The sequence below is a fragment of the Stenella coeruleoalba genome, assembly GCF_951394435.1.
Source record: "Stenella coeruleoalba genome assembly, chromosome: 1".
In the NCBI taxonomy this organism is placed as follows: Eukaryota; Metazoa; Chordata; class Mammalia; order Artiodactyla; family Delphinidae; genus Stenella; species Stenella coeruleoalba.
In genome coordinates, this window is record NC_137169.1 from 20250586 (window position 1) to 20265994 (window position 15409).

General features: G+C 55.5%; 4 protein-coding genes across 5 annotated transcripts; 2 read left to right on the plus strand and 2 right to left on the minus strand.

The window, feature by feature from the left end:
• Positions 1–767: 767 nt before the first annotated feature.
• Positions 768–4274, plus strand: FAM110D (family with sequence similarity 110 member D). The gene is made up of 2 exons (XM_079900726.1): positions 768–798; positions 2599–4274. Exons 1-2 carry the CDS (start codon positions 791–793, stop codon positions 3503–3505), a joined length of 915 nt encoding a protein of 304 aa, XP_079756852.1. The 5' UTR covers positions 768–790; the 3' UTR covers positions 3506–4274.
• Positions 4275–4946: 672 nt separating this feature from the next.
• On the minus strand, positions 4947–8510 carry LOC307182907 (uncharacterized protein C1orf232; the record flags this gene model as incomplete). Of its 2 annotated transcripts, none has more annotated exons than XM_079914599.1 (4): positions 4947–5229; positions 6651–6748; positions 6860–6959; positions 8241–8510. In XM_079914599.1, 4 exons carry the CDS (start codon positions 8345–8347, stop codon positions 4947–4949), a joined length of 588 nt encoding a protein of 195 aa, XP_079770725.1. The 2 variants fall into 2 exon arrangements, with proteins under 2 accessions (XP_079770725.1, XP_079770726.1); XM_079914600.1 differs by having other exon boundaries at positions 6860–6943; positions 8264–8347.
• A 1112-nt stretch (positions 8511–9622) lies between these two features.
• ZNF593 (zinc finger protein 593) lies at positions 9623–10608 on the plus strand. Its single transcript, XM_079922483.1, has 3 exons — positions 9623–9941; positions 10177–10239; positions 10330–10608. The coding sequence occupies exons 1-3, from the start codon at positions 9742–9744 to the stop codon at positions 10469–10471; spliced, it is 405 nt and encodes a 134-aa protein (XP_079778609.1). The 5' UTR covers positions 9623–9741; the 3' UTR covers positions 10472–10608.
• A 353-nt stretch (positions 10609–10961) lies between these two features.
• On the minus strand, positions 10962–11438 carry ZNF593OS (ZNF593 opposite strand; the record flags this gene model as incomplete). Its single annotated transcript, XM_079941326.1, has 2 exons — positions 10962–11108; positions 11394–11438. 2 exons carry the CDS (start codon positions 11436–11438, stop codon positions 10962–10964), a joined length of 192 nt encoding a protein of 63 aa, XP_079797452.1.
• Between the last annotated feature and the right edge of the window lie 3971 nt (positions 11439–15409).

Genomic DNA, 15409 nt, shown 5'->3' on the forward strand with positions numbered 1-15409 from the left:
GAAGCTGTGCTAGCTCTAGAATTTCCCAATGGGGGCAGAGAAGGAAGGGGGTCCTTTACCCAGGCTTGGCCCCAGAATCATCCCGTCATCACCCTCTTCCCAGACAATCCCATTTGCCATCAGAGGACCTTGAGCAGAGGCAGCTCCAATGGGCTCCCTTGTGACCTTCATGACAAGACTTGCTGGGAGGGGCTAACCCAGCACATCTGCAGCACCACGGCCCCCCGCCTTTAGGTTGCAGATTCCTGGCCTCACCCCTCGGGAGAGCAAGCTTGACACCATCCACACACCTGGACCAGGACAGGTCTAAACCTGCTACAGAGGGAAAAAGCTGGTTAACTAGAACCCTGCGCCTTCTCATCTGAATGAGGATGATCTGCCAAGGCCCAGCAGAGGGGGCTGACCCCACGTGAATCGCATGTCCCCACCCCAGGCTCTGGAGGAAGCTTGGGAATCAGGAGACCTTGTTTGGGGTGCTGGCTGTGCCCCAAGCTCACTGTGCCTCTGTGCAAATCACTTAACCTGTCAGGGACCGTATGACCATCTATAAAGTAAAGGAGCTGGACGTGGTCCAAAGGTCCTCTCCAGCACTGAGACTGTGACCAGGAAGGAGTTAACAGAGGCCAGGCTCCAGGTCAGGAAGGCAAGGGTTAACCTGGGGGGGTGGAGGCTCTCTTGGCTTTTCCTGTGTAGAGTGAGGTTTGGCTGCCACCAAAGTTACTTCCAGTCCCTGCTGTCCCTCCTGCCTTCAGTCTGGACCTGCCTGGGGACCCTGGCATTCAGCCTCACCATGCAGAGGTGAGTGCATCCTGAGCCCAGGGCTGGGGTGGGAGGGCACCCAGGGACCCAAGGGCAAGGAGGCTGGCACCAAGCCAGTGAGCACAGTCCCCTAGCCTGCATCTGCATCCAAAGCCAAATGCTTGGGCAAAGTTCGGACCACTAACCCCAGTACCGGGAGAGGGTGGGCAAAGGGATGGCGGGCGCAAAGATGTCTGCCAGGCTTCTAGGGTGGAATGTCTGTGGTTGGGCACCAAGGCAGCCCAGAAGGCAGGGAAGAGGCAGTGGACAGCAAACTATTTTGGTCCCTGTGTTTAGGAACTTTTTATAGCCGCCTGCTCAGGGCTCGGAAGAGAAGGAGGGGACGGGAGGGTACCCTTGAGGTCAGACAAGCACAGTGCCCTCCTGGGACCTTGGAATCTGACCTATTGCCAAGTTTAGTCCTTGGGAGGCAGGAAGGAGGGCACTGCCAGGCTTTCCTTGTTGCCTGGTTTCCCAGTCACCAACTACCTATGGACTGACTTGCTAGACCCTAGATGGGTGTGTGTGTGTATGTGTGTGTGTGTATACACACAGGCTGCCCTGGGGTGGGTAGGGTTGGCAGTCTCTGCCCCAAGGCCCCTTACCAAGGCTCCCCTTCCCCCATCCCTGGTAAGTTCTGTTCCTTTGTTGCCTGCAGACCCGAGGTCTCCTCAGCCCCCAGAACTGATGTGTCCCTCTCAGCTGAATGGAGGATGGGGGGAGCAGGGAAACAGGGATGGGGTAGTGTACTGAGCCGTGTGGGTGGCCCATTCTGTTACTGCCAGGGGAACTGTCAGCTCTTGATTTACAACCCCTCCGGCCCCCCTTCCCCAGCAGAAGGGAGCTGGATGAGAAGGGTCACGGGGTTTTAGGACGAGGGACCCTGAGGGCAGATTTCTGGGAGCGCAGGTTATTGGGAAGAATTAGTGGAAGGAAATTTTTAGTGAGATAAGGGGCCAATCTCTAGCAGAAAGTGCTTGGTTTTATAGCAGCAGGAATAGAAGCAAAACATAGAGGAAAGTTTTGATAGGCAAGTGAGATACTCATTTGGAACTAGTTCTGGACTGTAAAGCAAAGAGATCTGGGTTCCCGTCCTGGGCCCAAACTCTCAGTAAGGCCTGAACAAGCCTCCTCCTCCCTGGGCCGGTTTTCTCTTCTATGAAATGGAAATGCAGAGGTAAACAAGGTATACAGTTGGGCATTGTGGAATTCCCTTCGCAGGGGCACAGAGCAGGTGGCAGGTAGCTGGCTGAAGTGACCTGGTGACCACCTCCCTCTCTTTCCCTGATGGCCCTGCTGGGCCTGGGCAGGGCAGTTGGCTGCAATTACTGGAGGCTCCTACCCTGTGGTTATATCCCTGACCTCTGTGTTTGGGGGCGGGATGGGTGGGTCCTGCTGGAGCCAGCATGTGGCTGGGAAGCCTCCTTGTCTTGGACTCAAAGTTGCTAGGTTGGGAAGAGGTATTTTTTCCGGTTGAGGCTACTGTCGGGAATTGGGCAGGGACCAGCCCCATTTCCTTTTCCAAGTGTCCTGCTTGCCGATGCCTGCTTGGCATGGCCCTGTGGCCAGAATGGGGCACCCTCAAAGGGGCATATGCTTCTGGGTGGCCAGGGAGCCCCTGCCCATTGTCTCTGAGGGATGGGCGTGGGAGGGATACCTGAGCCTCTGCCCCCTGGGCATGGCACCTGGCTGACTTGGATGGGGGAGGGGTGGCTGGCTGAGCCTATTCCCAGGAATGCCTGCAGGAGAGGGGCAGGGACATTTCCTACTCTCCCCCTGACCATTCCTCTTTCTCCACAGGTCCCAGGAGGCCCCAGCCAATTGCTCTCAGCTCCTCAACTATCTGCCTACCTCCAGTGGCTTATGGGGCACCGTCCTGCCCAGTTCTGCTAAGATGCTCCTGGCCTCTCCCTCCACCCCATCCAGGGGACGGACCCCCAGCGCTGTGGAGAGGCTGGAGGCCGACAAAGCCAAGTATGTCAAGACGCACCAAGTGATAGCGCGACGCCAGGAGCCAGCTCTGCGTGGGGGTCCCGGGCCGCTCACCCCGCACCCCTGCAACGAGCTGGGGCCCCCTCCGTCGCCCAGGACGCCCAGACCTGCCCGCCGGGGCAGTGGCAGGCGGCTGCCAAGGCCTGATTCCCTCATATTCTACCGCCAGAAGCGCGAATGCAAGGCTTCAGTGAACAAAGAGAACGCCAAGGGCCAGGGGCTCGTGCGTCGCCTCTTCCTGGGCGCCCCCCGAGACGTCGCTTCAAGCAGCCCAGGCTCAACGGAGCGACCCGCGGCTCCTGGGGGTTGGGCCGCGCCCCAAGATGCCCCAGACGCAGCGGGAAAGCGGGCATTGTGCCCCACGTGCTCGCTGCCCCTGTCGGAGAAGGAGCGCTTCTTCAACTACTGCGGTCTGGAGCGCGCGCTGGTGGAGGTGCTGGGCGCCGAGCGCTTCTCTCCGCAGAGCTGGGGCGCCGACGCCAGCCCCCAGCCCGGAACGTCACCGCCGCCCGGCTCTGGGGACGCCAGCGACTGGACGTCCAGCGACGGCGGCGCAGAACGCCGGGACCGTGCGGAGTGCGGTGGCTCGGAAGCGGCGGGCTCGGCGCGGGACGGGCGCCCCCAGGTGTCGGTGGTGGAGCGCAACGCGCGCGTCATCCAGTGGCTGTACGGCTGCCAGCGCGCCCGCGGCCCGCCGCGCGAGTCCGAGGTGTGACCGCCGCCGCTCGTGAGCAGGCTCTGGTGGAGTCCGGGGTCCGGGGAAGGGCAAGGGGTGAGCGCGGGGCTGGACCCAGGCACGGGCGGGGACACCCTGCCTCTCACGCGCCGGGTGCTTTTGGGCAAACCCTTCCCTTTGGATCTCGGTTTCCCCTCGTGAACCTTGGGAGGATGGGACAAAAAGATCCCGAAGGCCCTTCCCAGCGCAGGCGGCGGACGGGGAGGGGGCGGCCTCGTGGCCCCTGTGGAGGCCGGGAGGCTAGTGAAGACTGGGCGAGTGAAGACTCGGGTGGGAGATCAGAGAACCTGCTGAATAAAGTCAAAAAGTTATTTAAAGGAGTCGAGAGGCTGGATTACAGAGCAGACGCGCGAGGGTTTTGGAGTGTGGGTTCCAGGCAGACTGTGCCTCTCGGGACCGCAGACACACCCCTCGGTGATCAAAGTATATTTGAAATGGTCACAAAGCGCTTGGCAAAGTTCCTGGCATATAGGAAGTGCTCAATAAACGAAGCCGCTATGACCACCACCGAATTAGCACTAACACTATTATGATCGTCTCCGCCACCGACTCCCTCCAGGAGGGTCCAAATTAGAGCTGGGAGCCAGGAATCGCGCGTTTGGGGAGTTTTGGGGAGGGGTCTGCTCCAGAAATCTGGGGTTCACCAGCCCCTGAAGGCTCCCATTCCTGGAGCTTTGCTACCCATTTTGGTTACTAGATATGAAGGGCTGAGATGTGGAGGATCCAGAATCGAGGACAATAAAGGACTCTTCAAACCAGGCCTTTGCAACCCGCAGGCTCACATCTTGTCACCGTCTTCCTTTCCCTCAAAGACAAACAAGGTCACCTGTTTCCTCACACGTTCACACCTGTAAGTCTTTGTTCACGGCCTTCTCCCTTTGCCTGGGTTACCTTCCCCTTTCTCTCCACTCATCCTTCTAAGATTACATATACGCATTCTCTCTCAGGAACTCCTGAATTTCCCAGCCGGGGTCATCTCCTCTGAGCTCCCAACTACAGCCTTATTTTTGTGCCTCAACTTGACCCGCTGGTAGTCTGGGTTCTCTTGTTAGTCACTGACCTTCCCCTAGTACAGGGACAGCCCACGTAGCAAGGCCACAAGAAACGTCTGTCGAATTAAAAAGGGCTGGACAGGGCGGCGGGACTTGTCCTTTAGGGTTCCCCAGATTCCTGGAAAGTTGTACCCTAAATCGAACACAATCTACCCTGATACCTAAGAGGTCTCTGGTCATTTTCTCCTTGTATGTTTGTGGGGGGAGAAGGCGAGGACCACTCCAGCTGGACCCTGCCCTGAGGTTGCCCACCCAAAAGCAGCCTTCCCCGCCGTATGGAAAAAAGCACGCGGTCACACGGAGTGTCGGGCCAGGGTTTTTTTTTTATCGTGGGAGGGGAGGAGCGGTCGCCCAGTTAGGCCGGCAGACTAGTCGCCCTTGGGCGCAGCTTTCACCCTCATCTCGGCCAGTTTGTGGGTGAGAAAGCCCCACTTGAAGCCGGCTGCGGGATCGGCTTCCCGCGGCTCGGGGCGCTCGGCGGCCTCGTCCCCGGCTTCAGGGTCCCGATCCGGAGTGGGTTCCGCGCCGCTCAGCATGGACGCTGCCGCCGCCTGCTGCTGCTGCTGCTGCCACCTGCTGGCGAACACGTCCCAGAACCCGGTCCCGCGCGTCTCCGCCGCCTCCTGAGAGGAGGGCTGCGCCGCCAGCGGGCTGCAGGAGAGAGGCGGGGTCAGGGGCTGGCCGAGAGGCCCCGGAGAGGACAAAGGACAGGAGGCGGGGTCACGGGACCAGTAGTGGGGCCAGTGGGGCCCGGGTGAGGTCAAGGGCTGGAGGGGCCCGGGAGACTGGCGGCAGGGCCTGGAGGCAAGGGGAAGGCTCAGAGGCATTGGGAAAGGGGGCTGGGGCGGGACAGGGTCAGGGGATTAGGTGAGGGGTCTGGGAAGAGGGGACCGGGATCAGGATTCCTGGGGAGAGAGCTGGGGTCAGGGGTTTAGGGTAGAGGAGAAGGGCGAGGCCAGAGGAGGCGAGCCAGAGGCGCAGGGTCTGGGAAGGTGGAGGAGGAGGAGCCCTGAAAGAGGGGCGGGCGGAAGGATGCGAAGAGACTGTGGGACCCGAATGGGAACGTTAGATCCGGGGAGGGGGCGGGGTCAGACTCTGGGGGCGGTCGTTCCGGAACCCGAGGGCAGAGCCCTGGGGAAGGAGACGGGGCGGGGACAGCGTTCTGGCTCCGGGATGGAGGAAAAGAGGGTCCAGAAAAATGAGGGTCGCTGGGTAGAAGGATGGGTGGAGCGACCCCGAGGGAAGGAGAAAGGCCTAGATCAAAGGCTTACGGGAGAGGGGAACTAGGGAGGTAGCAAGTAGATGTGGGGGAAAGGGCAATCAAGGAGCAGTGATGAGGCTTGAGGTAGGGAGAGGGGGTGAGCGGGAGGGAGAAAAGGAACCCTGGGGCAGGAGAGATGGGTGGGTCAGGGGGAACCTAGGGAAGAAAGGAATAGGGGAATGCCAAAAGGGAAGTGTGACTGGGCTGGAGGAAAGGGCAGAGATGAAGTGTGTGCCAAAATGGAGCTAGGAGGAAGACAAGGCCCCGGATCTGACCCTCTACGCCCCCAGCATCAAAGACCTGCTAAGACAGTGGTTCCTAAACTATTGTCCTCAAGTCTTCAGGGAGCTCGCTGAAAATATAGATACCAGGCCTCAGTCAACACCGGCTGAATCAAAATCTTTGAGGGAGGGTCTGGGAAGTTGTGTTTGTCTCAAGTTCCCTGGGAGGATGAGGGTTAGACCAATACTTGGGAACCACTGATCTGAACCACTCGCTGTTCCAAACACCTAAAACTTCTCTCCTGGGTTCCCTTCTTCTAGGGAGATGACCCCTCCCACATGGATGGGGAGAGAGAGCCCGTAATACCTTTTAGCATCTCAATCCCAACAGCTGGTAAATTCCTCCTGAGATCTAACCTAATCTCCCAGATATGCTGATTGGGCCTCTTTCCTGCTGAGAGAAACAGAAACAGCCAGGGGCTGGCCCTCCCCAGTCCTCCGTAGTCAGAAAGACAAACAAACCAGAGGAAAGGACATGGGAGAAGGGGATCCCCAGGCCCATCCCAGACCCCCTCAACACACACACGTACTGGTCAGCACAGGGCTCTGGTGGCAGCAGCTTGTCCTCGTCTTCTTTGTTAAACAGAGACGACATTGTCAGCCAGCCTCTCACCCCAACCCCCTGAACCTGGGAGAGAGGGGCTGGGAGTCAAGGAGGGCCCCCAGCACCACCTCCCAGGACTCCACAGCAGCTTCTGCCAGGCTCCCCAGGGTTGGGGTGGAAGAAGGGAGAACTCACCCGGCGGGCCAGCTGTGACATGGGATTGAAGGCCTCTTCAGCTGGTTCTGCTGCTTCAGACTCCACTAACGCTGGGTTCTCCTTCTGGGACACAAGACCCCTACCCAGCATGAGAGAGGCCCCAGAGGAATATGACTTCCCTCCCCCACTGCTAGCCTGGTACACATAGACCTGGCACCTCCAAACCCCATGGAACAAGACGCACACCTAGGCCCCTGACACCCTCCAAAAATACACGCAGCTGTACCTCTACGCAAATCTACCTGTCACACATTTCCTGTACAGTCAATGCCCGCAGACTCCTTTGAGCTCACATACTGCCCACCCACAGACACATGCAAAACATGTGGACAAGGGCTTGCACGCCAGTGTAGACACACACCTGTACAGGAGCGTGCCTCCGCATGGCTACAACTCTTCCCCTGTATGTACACAGATATATGTGCTGTGAGGCACCTACACAAGGACACTTACACAGTTATACCATTCACACCTGTGCACTTCCACAACTGAAGACAGCTGCACGGAGACCCACTCACAGCACACAGAACCTCTCCACTCATCCAGACACCAAGACACAGATGTTCACACACACCCAAACACACACGCCATACAAACATAGTACCTGCGAATGCCTGCATGCCTCTGTAGACTTCTGCCCCAAAAAACACACCTGAAAACACCTGTAACCAGTTCACACCTGCACACACACCTTAAATGGGGGTTCCACGTGGACGCCAATCCCAATACTGACCCACAGACACTTCTACACAGGGCCAGCCCTAGACACCAACCTGTGTAGACAGACACGTGTTCACACTGACATACACACACCCCAGCACTAGTTCCTGCCTCTGCCGTGTCTGTTTGTGCAATTGCCATTTATCGCAGCCCCCAGAGGTAAGGCTGTTTTGGAGCCTTTTCAGTTTTTCTTTTTAAACGTCAGAATAAACATGGTCCAAGTATGGCTCTGTTCTGTTGCTGCTACAGTAACCCTCAGTGTACAAGTGCCACTTCCCCTACTTCCCGGGGGCTTGCTTCCTCTCAAGGTGAGTCATCCTGCTTTTGCTCAGCTCTGCCCATTAGAAAGTTGTGTCAAGCTGAGTGTATCTGTGTGGGTACTGTGCATTGGTCCTAAAAGGATCCCTTCCGTGTGGCAGCCCTTGAGATCTTTGGAGACAGTGGCCACTCTTCCAGTGCCCCTCAAGTCTTTTCTTCCTTGGTTTTCTGGAACGTCCTGACTTTCTGACACTGTACCGTGCCGTTGGTCATCCATGAATTGATAGTTGCTTCTGTACAAATCTCTCTTTCTCTCTCTCTCATAGCTAGTCCCTTGCCCTTAGTATCTTTCACTCCTGCTGCCCCTCTGCCCATGCCCCACCCAGCAAGCAGGATACTACCCACCTCCTCTGCCGGGTCCTCCTCAGATTCCCCACTCAGGGTCTGTAGCACTTTGGACTTGTAGGTTTTCCAGAAGGTTTGGTTCATGGCTGCAGGGGAAATGGGCCTGGCACCCAGGCACGGGAAGCACCCAGTGTGTCTGGCTCCAGGAACTTGGTGAGGCTGAGAGCCTGTCCCAGGGATCAGGTGACCTCATTAAAGATGCACCAGCCTCCCCAGATGGCACAGTGCCCAGCAGGTGAACCCGATCCAAAGGAGTCTGTGGTGAGAGCCAGCTTCTGCCACTTCAGCCCCTCGTCTTGACCCATATTCGCCAAGTATAATGAAGACTCCCTCCACAGAAGCCTCCTTCCTGGACCTAGGAGTTCTTGAATTTGATCATTTGGAATGGCTCCAGAAATATTCTCTTCCATTCACGAATTCCATTTACAAAGTCCTTGGGCTCAGGACCCACAGTGGTTCCCCCTGTGACTGTAGCCATACCAGCTGTGCCCTCAACAGGGCTCTGCCCTATGTCTGCACTCAGCCTCTGTGAACTGGAGTGGGAAGGTCCCAAAGGCTCCCAGTCGGTGCCCTGGGCTTACATTTCACTGCTTTGTCTGGGCTGGAAACTGATTCCTCTCCCCAGGGATGCACGTGCTGGTCTCCCTGTTTCCTGGCAACAGGTTCCAAAGAACCGGAGCCCCTGAATTATTGCTGAGTTCCTCTGGTCAGCCTGGAAGGCACCAGGCTCTGGTGCATGGGAAAAGGCTCTCTGGCCCTCTCCCCACTCTGAGCACACAACACCTGGGCTGTATCTCTCCCTTTGATGCCAGCCCACGCCTGGGAGTCCAGGGCTCAGAGAAGGGGCTCAAAGATGGGAGGTCCTTCTGTGAGCATCTCCTTTTCTTGTGAGAGGAGCCGACCCCTCTTGAGTCTGACAGTACGCCTAAGCACTGTGATCTCTGGGGAGGAATAACTGGGGAGGGGTGAGAAGTGGCGAGGGCTTTCTCAGGGACTAGAGGTATTTCTGTGGGGGCCGGGATCCCAAACTTATTCACTCTCGTTCATTTATTAATTTATTAACATCACAGACATTTTTCAGTGCCTCCCAAAGATGCAGCATCCCCCCCCACACGCGCAACGTGGAGTCTAAGATCTGGGAACCAGGAAGGGGTGATAAGGCCAGAGGACGGTGCTGTGGGCCAGGCGGGGCGGGCAGGGCAGCGGACGGGCCGGCATCCCCCCAGGGCACGCACCACCCTGCCCTTCCAGCGACGGAAGAGGACGCTTCGCGGGGCCCGGCCCCGAGCTCCGTCACTGACATCGACGGCCGCCTGGGGGCGCTCGAGGCGCGGCCCGCGCAAGTGACGTCATCAGAGGCGGTCTGGCTGAGCCTGATCATTCCCAGGGCGTCACAAGGCGTCATTGAGCAGTCCGGAAGCGCCCACACGTGTTCTCCCAGCTCGGCTCTGGGACCCCTAGTCCTGCTGTCACCCGCCATGGGTCGCTCCCGCCGGACGGGCGCGCACCGAGCGCACTCCCTGGCCCGCCAGATGAAGGCGAAGCGGCGGCGGCCGGACCTGGATGAGATTCACCGCGATTTGCGGCTCCAGGTTGCCGCACGGCCCCAGCCAGACCCAAGCGCGGAACCCGATCCCGACCTGCCAGGGGGCGGCCTGCATCGCTGTCTGGCCTGCGCGTGAGTTACGGCCGGGCCCAGTCTGAGGAGGAGAAGGGTCTGCGGGACGGGCCGGGGGTGTGAGATCCGGGTCCCGGGACGCGCAGGGTCTCTTCTCCTGGGACCAGTGGATCTGCCGGCCTCCCATCCCTTCAAGCCCGGAGCCTAGCATCAGGGAATGAGCTAGGGTCAGGGAAATAGGCGTACCTGAGAGGCATCACCTTCTAACTATCCTCCTTACCCCCCATCCCTACAGGAGGTACTTCATCGATTCTGCCAACCTGAAGACCCACTTCCGATCCAAAGACCACAAGAAAAGGTATGAAGTAGTAAGGAGAGGATTGATGGATGTGTCCCGGGCAGACAGGGCTTGCATCTGGTCAGCTCTCAACTCCTATTCTTTTTCCAGGCTGAAGCAGCTGAGTGTGGAGCCCTACAGTCAGGAAGAAGCAGAGAGGGCAGCGGGTATGGGTTCCTATATGCCTCCCCAAAGGCTGGCAGTGCCCACAGAAGTATCCACCGCGGTCCCTGAGATGGACACGTCTACCTGACATGGCCTGAGGATGCAAGGCAGAGGAGCTGCCCATGGACAGTGATGCAAGGGCCAGGCTGTGAGAGACTATGCCAGTCTCTTTTGGTTTGGGAAGTAGATGGCCTCTGCCGGGTGCCCTCCCTCCCAATAAAAGAACTGGATAAAGAGAGCTTGCCTCTGACTCACTAACCTCCAGGCCACTCCTCCAAATTCAAGCCCTGTAAGGGTTTCTCTCTACTCCTGTGTACAGGGCCCAGGGTGTTTGCTCCCTACTTGACTCAGCTTTAGAACCTGCATCCTTTCCTTCCCTCAGGGGTCCTAGCATCTGAGCTGAAGCCCCCCATTGCAGCCCAGGTGTGTGGGGAGGATGGGTAGGATCAGGTTTATACTACCTTGCTTCCAATGAGGGCAGGGAGTGACCCCCCCTCAGAAAAGAAGTAGGCTTCTGAGATTGTAGCCCCCGCGAGTCACCTACCCCCCAGGGCCCAGGTGAGAGGCTGCCTACTTCATCATGGAGCCTGTGGCGGCCGCCGCTGCCCCACCATCTTCCAGACAGCATAGCAGGAGCCGCCCAGCCCGAGGATAGCCAGCAGTGCAGCCACGATCCCCACCAGCGGACTCCGGGGCTCTGCCTTCAGGTCCCCGGCTATCTGCATCTGGAGGTGCACAGAGGGTCCACCTGAGGGGTCAGCTGAGACTTCTGGGAAGGTGGGGGGTGGAAAGGGGCTGAGAAGCTACAGCTGCGGCAAGGAGATATGGATACCATTGCTGCCCCAGGGAGATTCCACCCCAATCTCTCTCGCTTCACTGCCTATGTGGGCTATGTGGGCCCTGGCTGCTCAGGCGGCAGGGAACGTGACAGCCTGGCTGCTAGGTATCATCCCAGCCATGGTAGGGGGAGGAAGGGGTCGGTCCCAGAAGCCACCATTTGGGGTGCTTACCTGTAGCACTCGGAAGTAGCCAGGTGTCAGGCGTCGAAATCGCATGGTGGGTGCCGCTAGTCCTCCTGATGTCCTGGGGGATGGAAGCGGGAATGAGGACCAGTGGCATTCATGGTACCAAGAAGCGGAAATCAGGACAGAGAGGATGCTCACCAGCGTCTGCCTTCCCAGGTCTGGCAGGGGGCGGGGCAGCTAGACCTTTAAATCTGTCCCTTCCCCCTCCTGCCCGCCCTGCCAGCCTTAGGAGCAGCTGTCAGGAGAGATCAGCATCAGGCCTGAGCAGCACCTCCCCCACCCACCAGGGAGTCCAGCCCGGGTAGGCAGGAGAGGCCTTGCCTGGCAGTGTTGAGAAGTCTCAGGCCTGGACCAGGTATGGGAGGGCCTCCCAGCCCTAGTCGTGGCCCTAACCCTACCTCAGACGATTGGATGTCACCAGTCAGCTCTCAGCAAAGGAGGGGTTGGGTGCCTTATTAGCACCCCCTCCGAACAGGAATAGGCCTTTTTCACTTGGTTTCTGTTGGATCAACCACACCTACCTTGGGGGAAGGCACATTCCACCACTTTCCCCAAGATGGAGTTCCTGTAGGGACTTCCTTACCCCAGCTTGGGGACAATAATAAAAGATCTGCATCTTAAGAAAGCTGTCTGAGGGCTTCCCTGGTGGTGCAGTGGTTAAGAATCCGCCTGCCAATGCAGGGGACACGTGTTTGAGCCCTGGTCCGGGAAGATCCCACATGCCGCAGAGCAACTAAGCCTGTGCACCACATCTACTGAGCCTGCGCTCTAGAGCCCGCGAGCCACAACTACTGAGCCCGTGTGACACAACTACTGAAGCCCACATGCCTAGAGCCTGTGCTCCGCAACAAGAGAAGCCACCACAATGAGATGCCTGCGAACCGCAACGAAGAGTAGCCCCCGATCGCCGCAACTAGAGAAAGCCTGTGCACAGCAGCAAAGACCCAATGCAGCCAAAAATAAATAAATAAAAATAAATAATAATAACATTAAAAAAAAAGAAAGCTGTCTGAGGTGTGCTAAAAAATAGTAACTGACTGGGAGTTCCCTGGTGGCCTAGTGGTTAGGATTCCAGGCTTTCACTGCCATGGCTTGGGTGCAATACCTGGATCCTGCAAGCCACGTGGTGTGGCCAAAAAAAAATAGTAGTTGACTGTGCTGGGCGTTATTCGTATGATTTCATTTGGTATTGATTAACTCATAAAAAGGGGGGGACAAGCATATTTCCAGAATACCATGTAGAGTATCTGCATAGAGAGAGAATGGAAGAACACCCAGAAAACTTAACAGTGGCCCAACCTGGGCAACAGGATGGGGACATGCTGGGGAAAGGGCATGTCCTCCTTCCACTTAATGACCTACTGTTATCGCTGAAATTTTTACAGCAAATAGATCCAAAGACCTTTCATAAACTCACAAAACTACCTTCAGAATAGAAGCTGCCGTTTACTGTGCCCCTCACTGCCTATAGCCCTGCCACGTGTTGGGGACCCAGAGTAAAGGCACTGGTGTGGTTGTTAGGACCCCAGTCCTTTACAGGGAGTATCTGAGTACACGTGGTGAGTTCTTGTTGGTTTCTCCCCTACAGGATTGTGAGTTCAGGGAGGGCAGGGGCTGGCTGGCTTCTCCCCTCTATCTTGTGCCAGCTCAGGGTAGGTGTTTGATGAAATCAGGATGGTGGAGATAGGTCTGTGTTTATTGGATTTCCCCAGAGTGCCACAGGGAGGCCAGTGTAAGAAGAGGCAAAAACATTAAAGGGGAAAGCACCGAGGAGTGTTAAAGGGATACACACAGTGCAGCATATGAGGACGTGAGGCCAAGGACAAAGCCAGAGAGGCGAGGGCCAAATTGCAAATTGGGAGCCTACTGGTTCACAAATGAGGGAGCAAGTCCTATGGGGACCTGGTGAACTGGAGTCCCCTTGAAAGGAAGCAGCCGACGACGTGCACTCATGTTTGATGCCACGTGTGAAGGTGGGATGGGGTGAACAGAGCTGGCCAAGTTTCAGAGAACTCAATTTGTATGTGAAATTGTTAAATGATGACAAAACACACACACCACATGGACGTCTGTGGGCCAAATTCAGACTTCAGGTCTCTGGGTGACAATCAAGATCATGACAGGCTTTGGAGGCCAGGTATTGGGGCACTGGTAGAGATTCCAAGTTAGGTGACACAAAGGGGGCAGGCCTCCCAGGCCCCTCCCCACGGAATTAAAGCAATAATAACTCATATCTACCTCATATTACAGATTTCAAAATATTTAAAAGACATCCTCACAGAGCTAAGGTCTAGTCACACACACACCCCCCCCCCAGCCCCTGGGTTTTAGAGAGGAAGAAACAGGTTCAGAGAGGTGTAAGGGGTGGGCTCAGTCACATAGCAAGTGGAACTGATTTTTTTTTTTTTTTTTTGGCTGCCCTGGGTCTTAGTTGAGGCACACGGGATCTTTTATAGTTGCAGCACGTGGACTCTTAGTTGCGGTGTGTGGAATCTAGTTCCCAGCAGGGATCCAACCCAGGCCCCCTGAATTGGGAGCATGGAGTCTTAACCACTGGATCACCAGGGAAGTCCCGGAACTGATTTTTTTTTTTAATTGAGATGTAGTTAATTTACAATGTCTTAGTTTCAGGTGTACAGCAAAGTGATTCAGTGATATATATATATATATATATATATATATATATATATATATATATGAATACATATTTTATATATTTTATTTTTTTCTTTTTTCTTTTTTTGGCAGCACCACATGGCATGCGAAACTTCCCTGAGCAGGGATCAAACCCGTGCCCCCTGCAGTGTAAGCGCAGCGTCTTAACCACCACCACCAGGGAAGTCCAAGAATATATATATATTCTCGCATATATATTCAAATTCTTTTCCCTTATAGATTAGCACAAAGTATTGAGCATAGTTCCCTGTGCTATATAGTAGGTCCTCGCTGGTTATCTATTTTATACATAACAGTGTGTATGTTCATCTCAAACAAGTGGAACTGATTCTGCCTGATTCCAAAGTCCTGGGAGTCCCCTGGCCTGGGATGATGATAACTGCAGACACTTAGTCTGTGTCAGACATTGCTCTAGAGGAAGGCTCTTAACCTGGGCTTCCCAACTCAGGGGGCCTATAAACTTGCATGGCAAAAAAATTATATATTTATTTTCACTAACCTCTAACTAAAATTTACCATTTCCTTCTTTATGGATTGAAATATTAGCAGTATCTGTGGCTTTGTCACCAGTAGAAATCACAGATATTTTCATATCAAATTGTAGTTATCACAAGTATCCCAAAATATCACTTACGCTCATAACGATCTCAAAATGGTGACAGTTATTAACCCACTGCTAAATCACACTGTTTCAGACATTCCTGCCGCATAGCTGCCATTGATGGTGCCCAGTAGAGGGTCAGTGACCAAATGGTGACTCCATCTGCTCTCACATTGGTCACCCAGCTTATCTGTGACTCTCTTGCATCCCCTATCTGTAGGTGTTTGCTGATCAATAAGTGCAAGGAGGTGAGTCAGAGACCACCTCCACAGTTCGGTGTTATTCATGCTGAGTAACAACATGCTGATCGTTAGAAAAGGAATTTAATTTGCCAGTCTTGTTATTTAATGCTGATAAATGCATATTACTATATCATAAATTTGTGGGGTTTAATATATTTTGATAATAACTGTCCTCCTTGTAATCTTCAGCATTTTGCTTTATGCTTTTAAAAGCCTCATTCTAAGAAACTGTCCAGGGTTTCCACCAGATTGCCAAAAGGGTCCACGGTGCAAAACAAGAGGGGGCTAAAAACCAGTTCTAAAGGTTGTAGAGCTATTAACACAGGTACTCTGCATAGCAGCCCTCTGAAGTAGGAACTATTATACCCATTTTACAGACAGGGAAAGTGATGCCTGGTGGGTAAGCTTAGCCCTTGGTCACACAGCTAACAAGCTGCCAGGTCAAGATTTGCACCCAGGCTCTGGCTTCCTAACCTCTGCGC

What these genes read in the sequence shown, in the direction of transcription:
- ZNF593 (XM_079922483.1), top strand. Translation starts at nt 9,742, where the DNA reads ATGGGTCGCTCCCGCCGGACGGGCGCGCACCGAGCGCACTCCCTGGCC. An exon ending in CATCGCTGTCTGGCCTGCGC is followed by an intron (nt 9,942 to 10,176) that starts GTGAGTTACGGC and finishes CCATCCCTACAG; the next exon opens with GAGGTACTTCATCGATTCTG. An exon ending in TCCAAAGACCACAAGAAAAG is followed by an intron (nt 10,240 to 10,329) that starts GTATGAAGTAGT and finishes TTCTTTTTCCAG; the next exon opens with GCTGAAGCAGCTGAGTGTGG.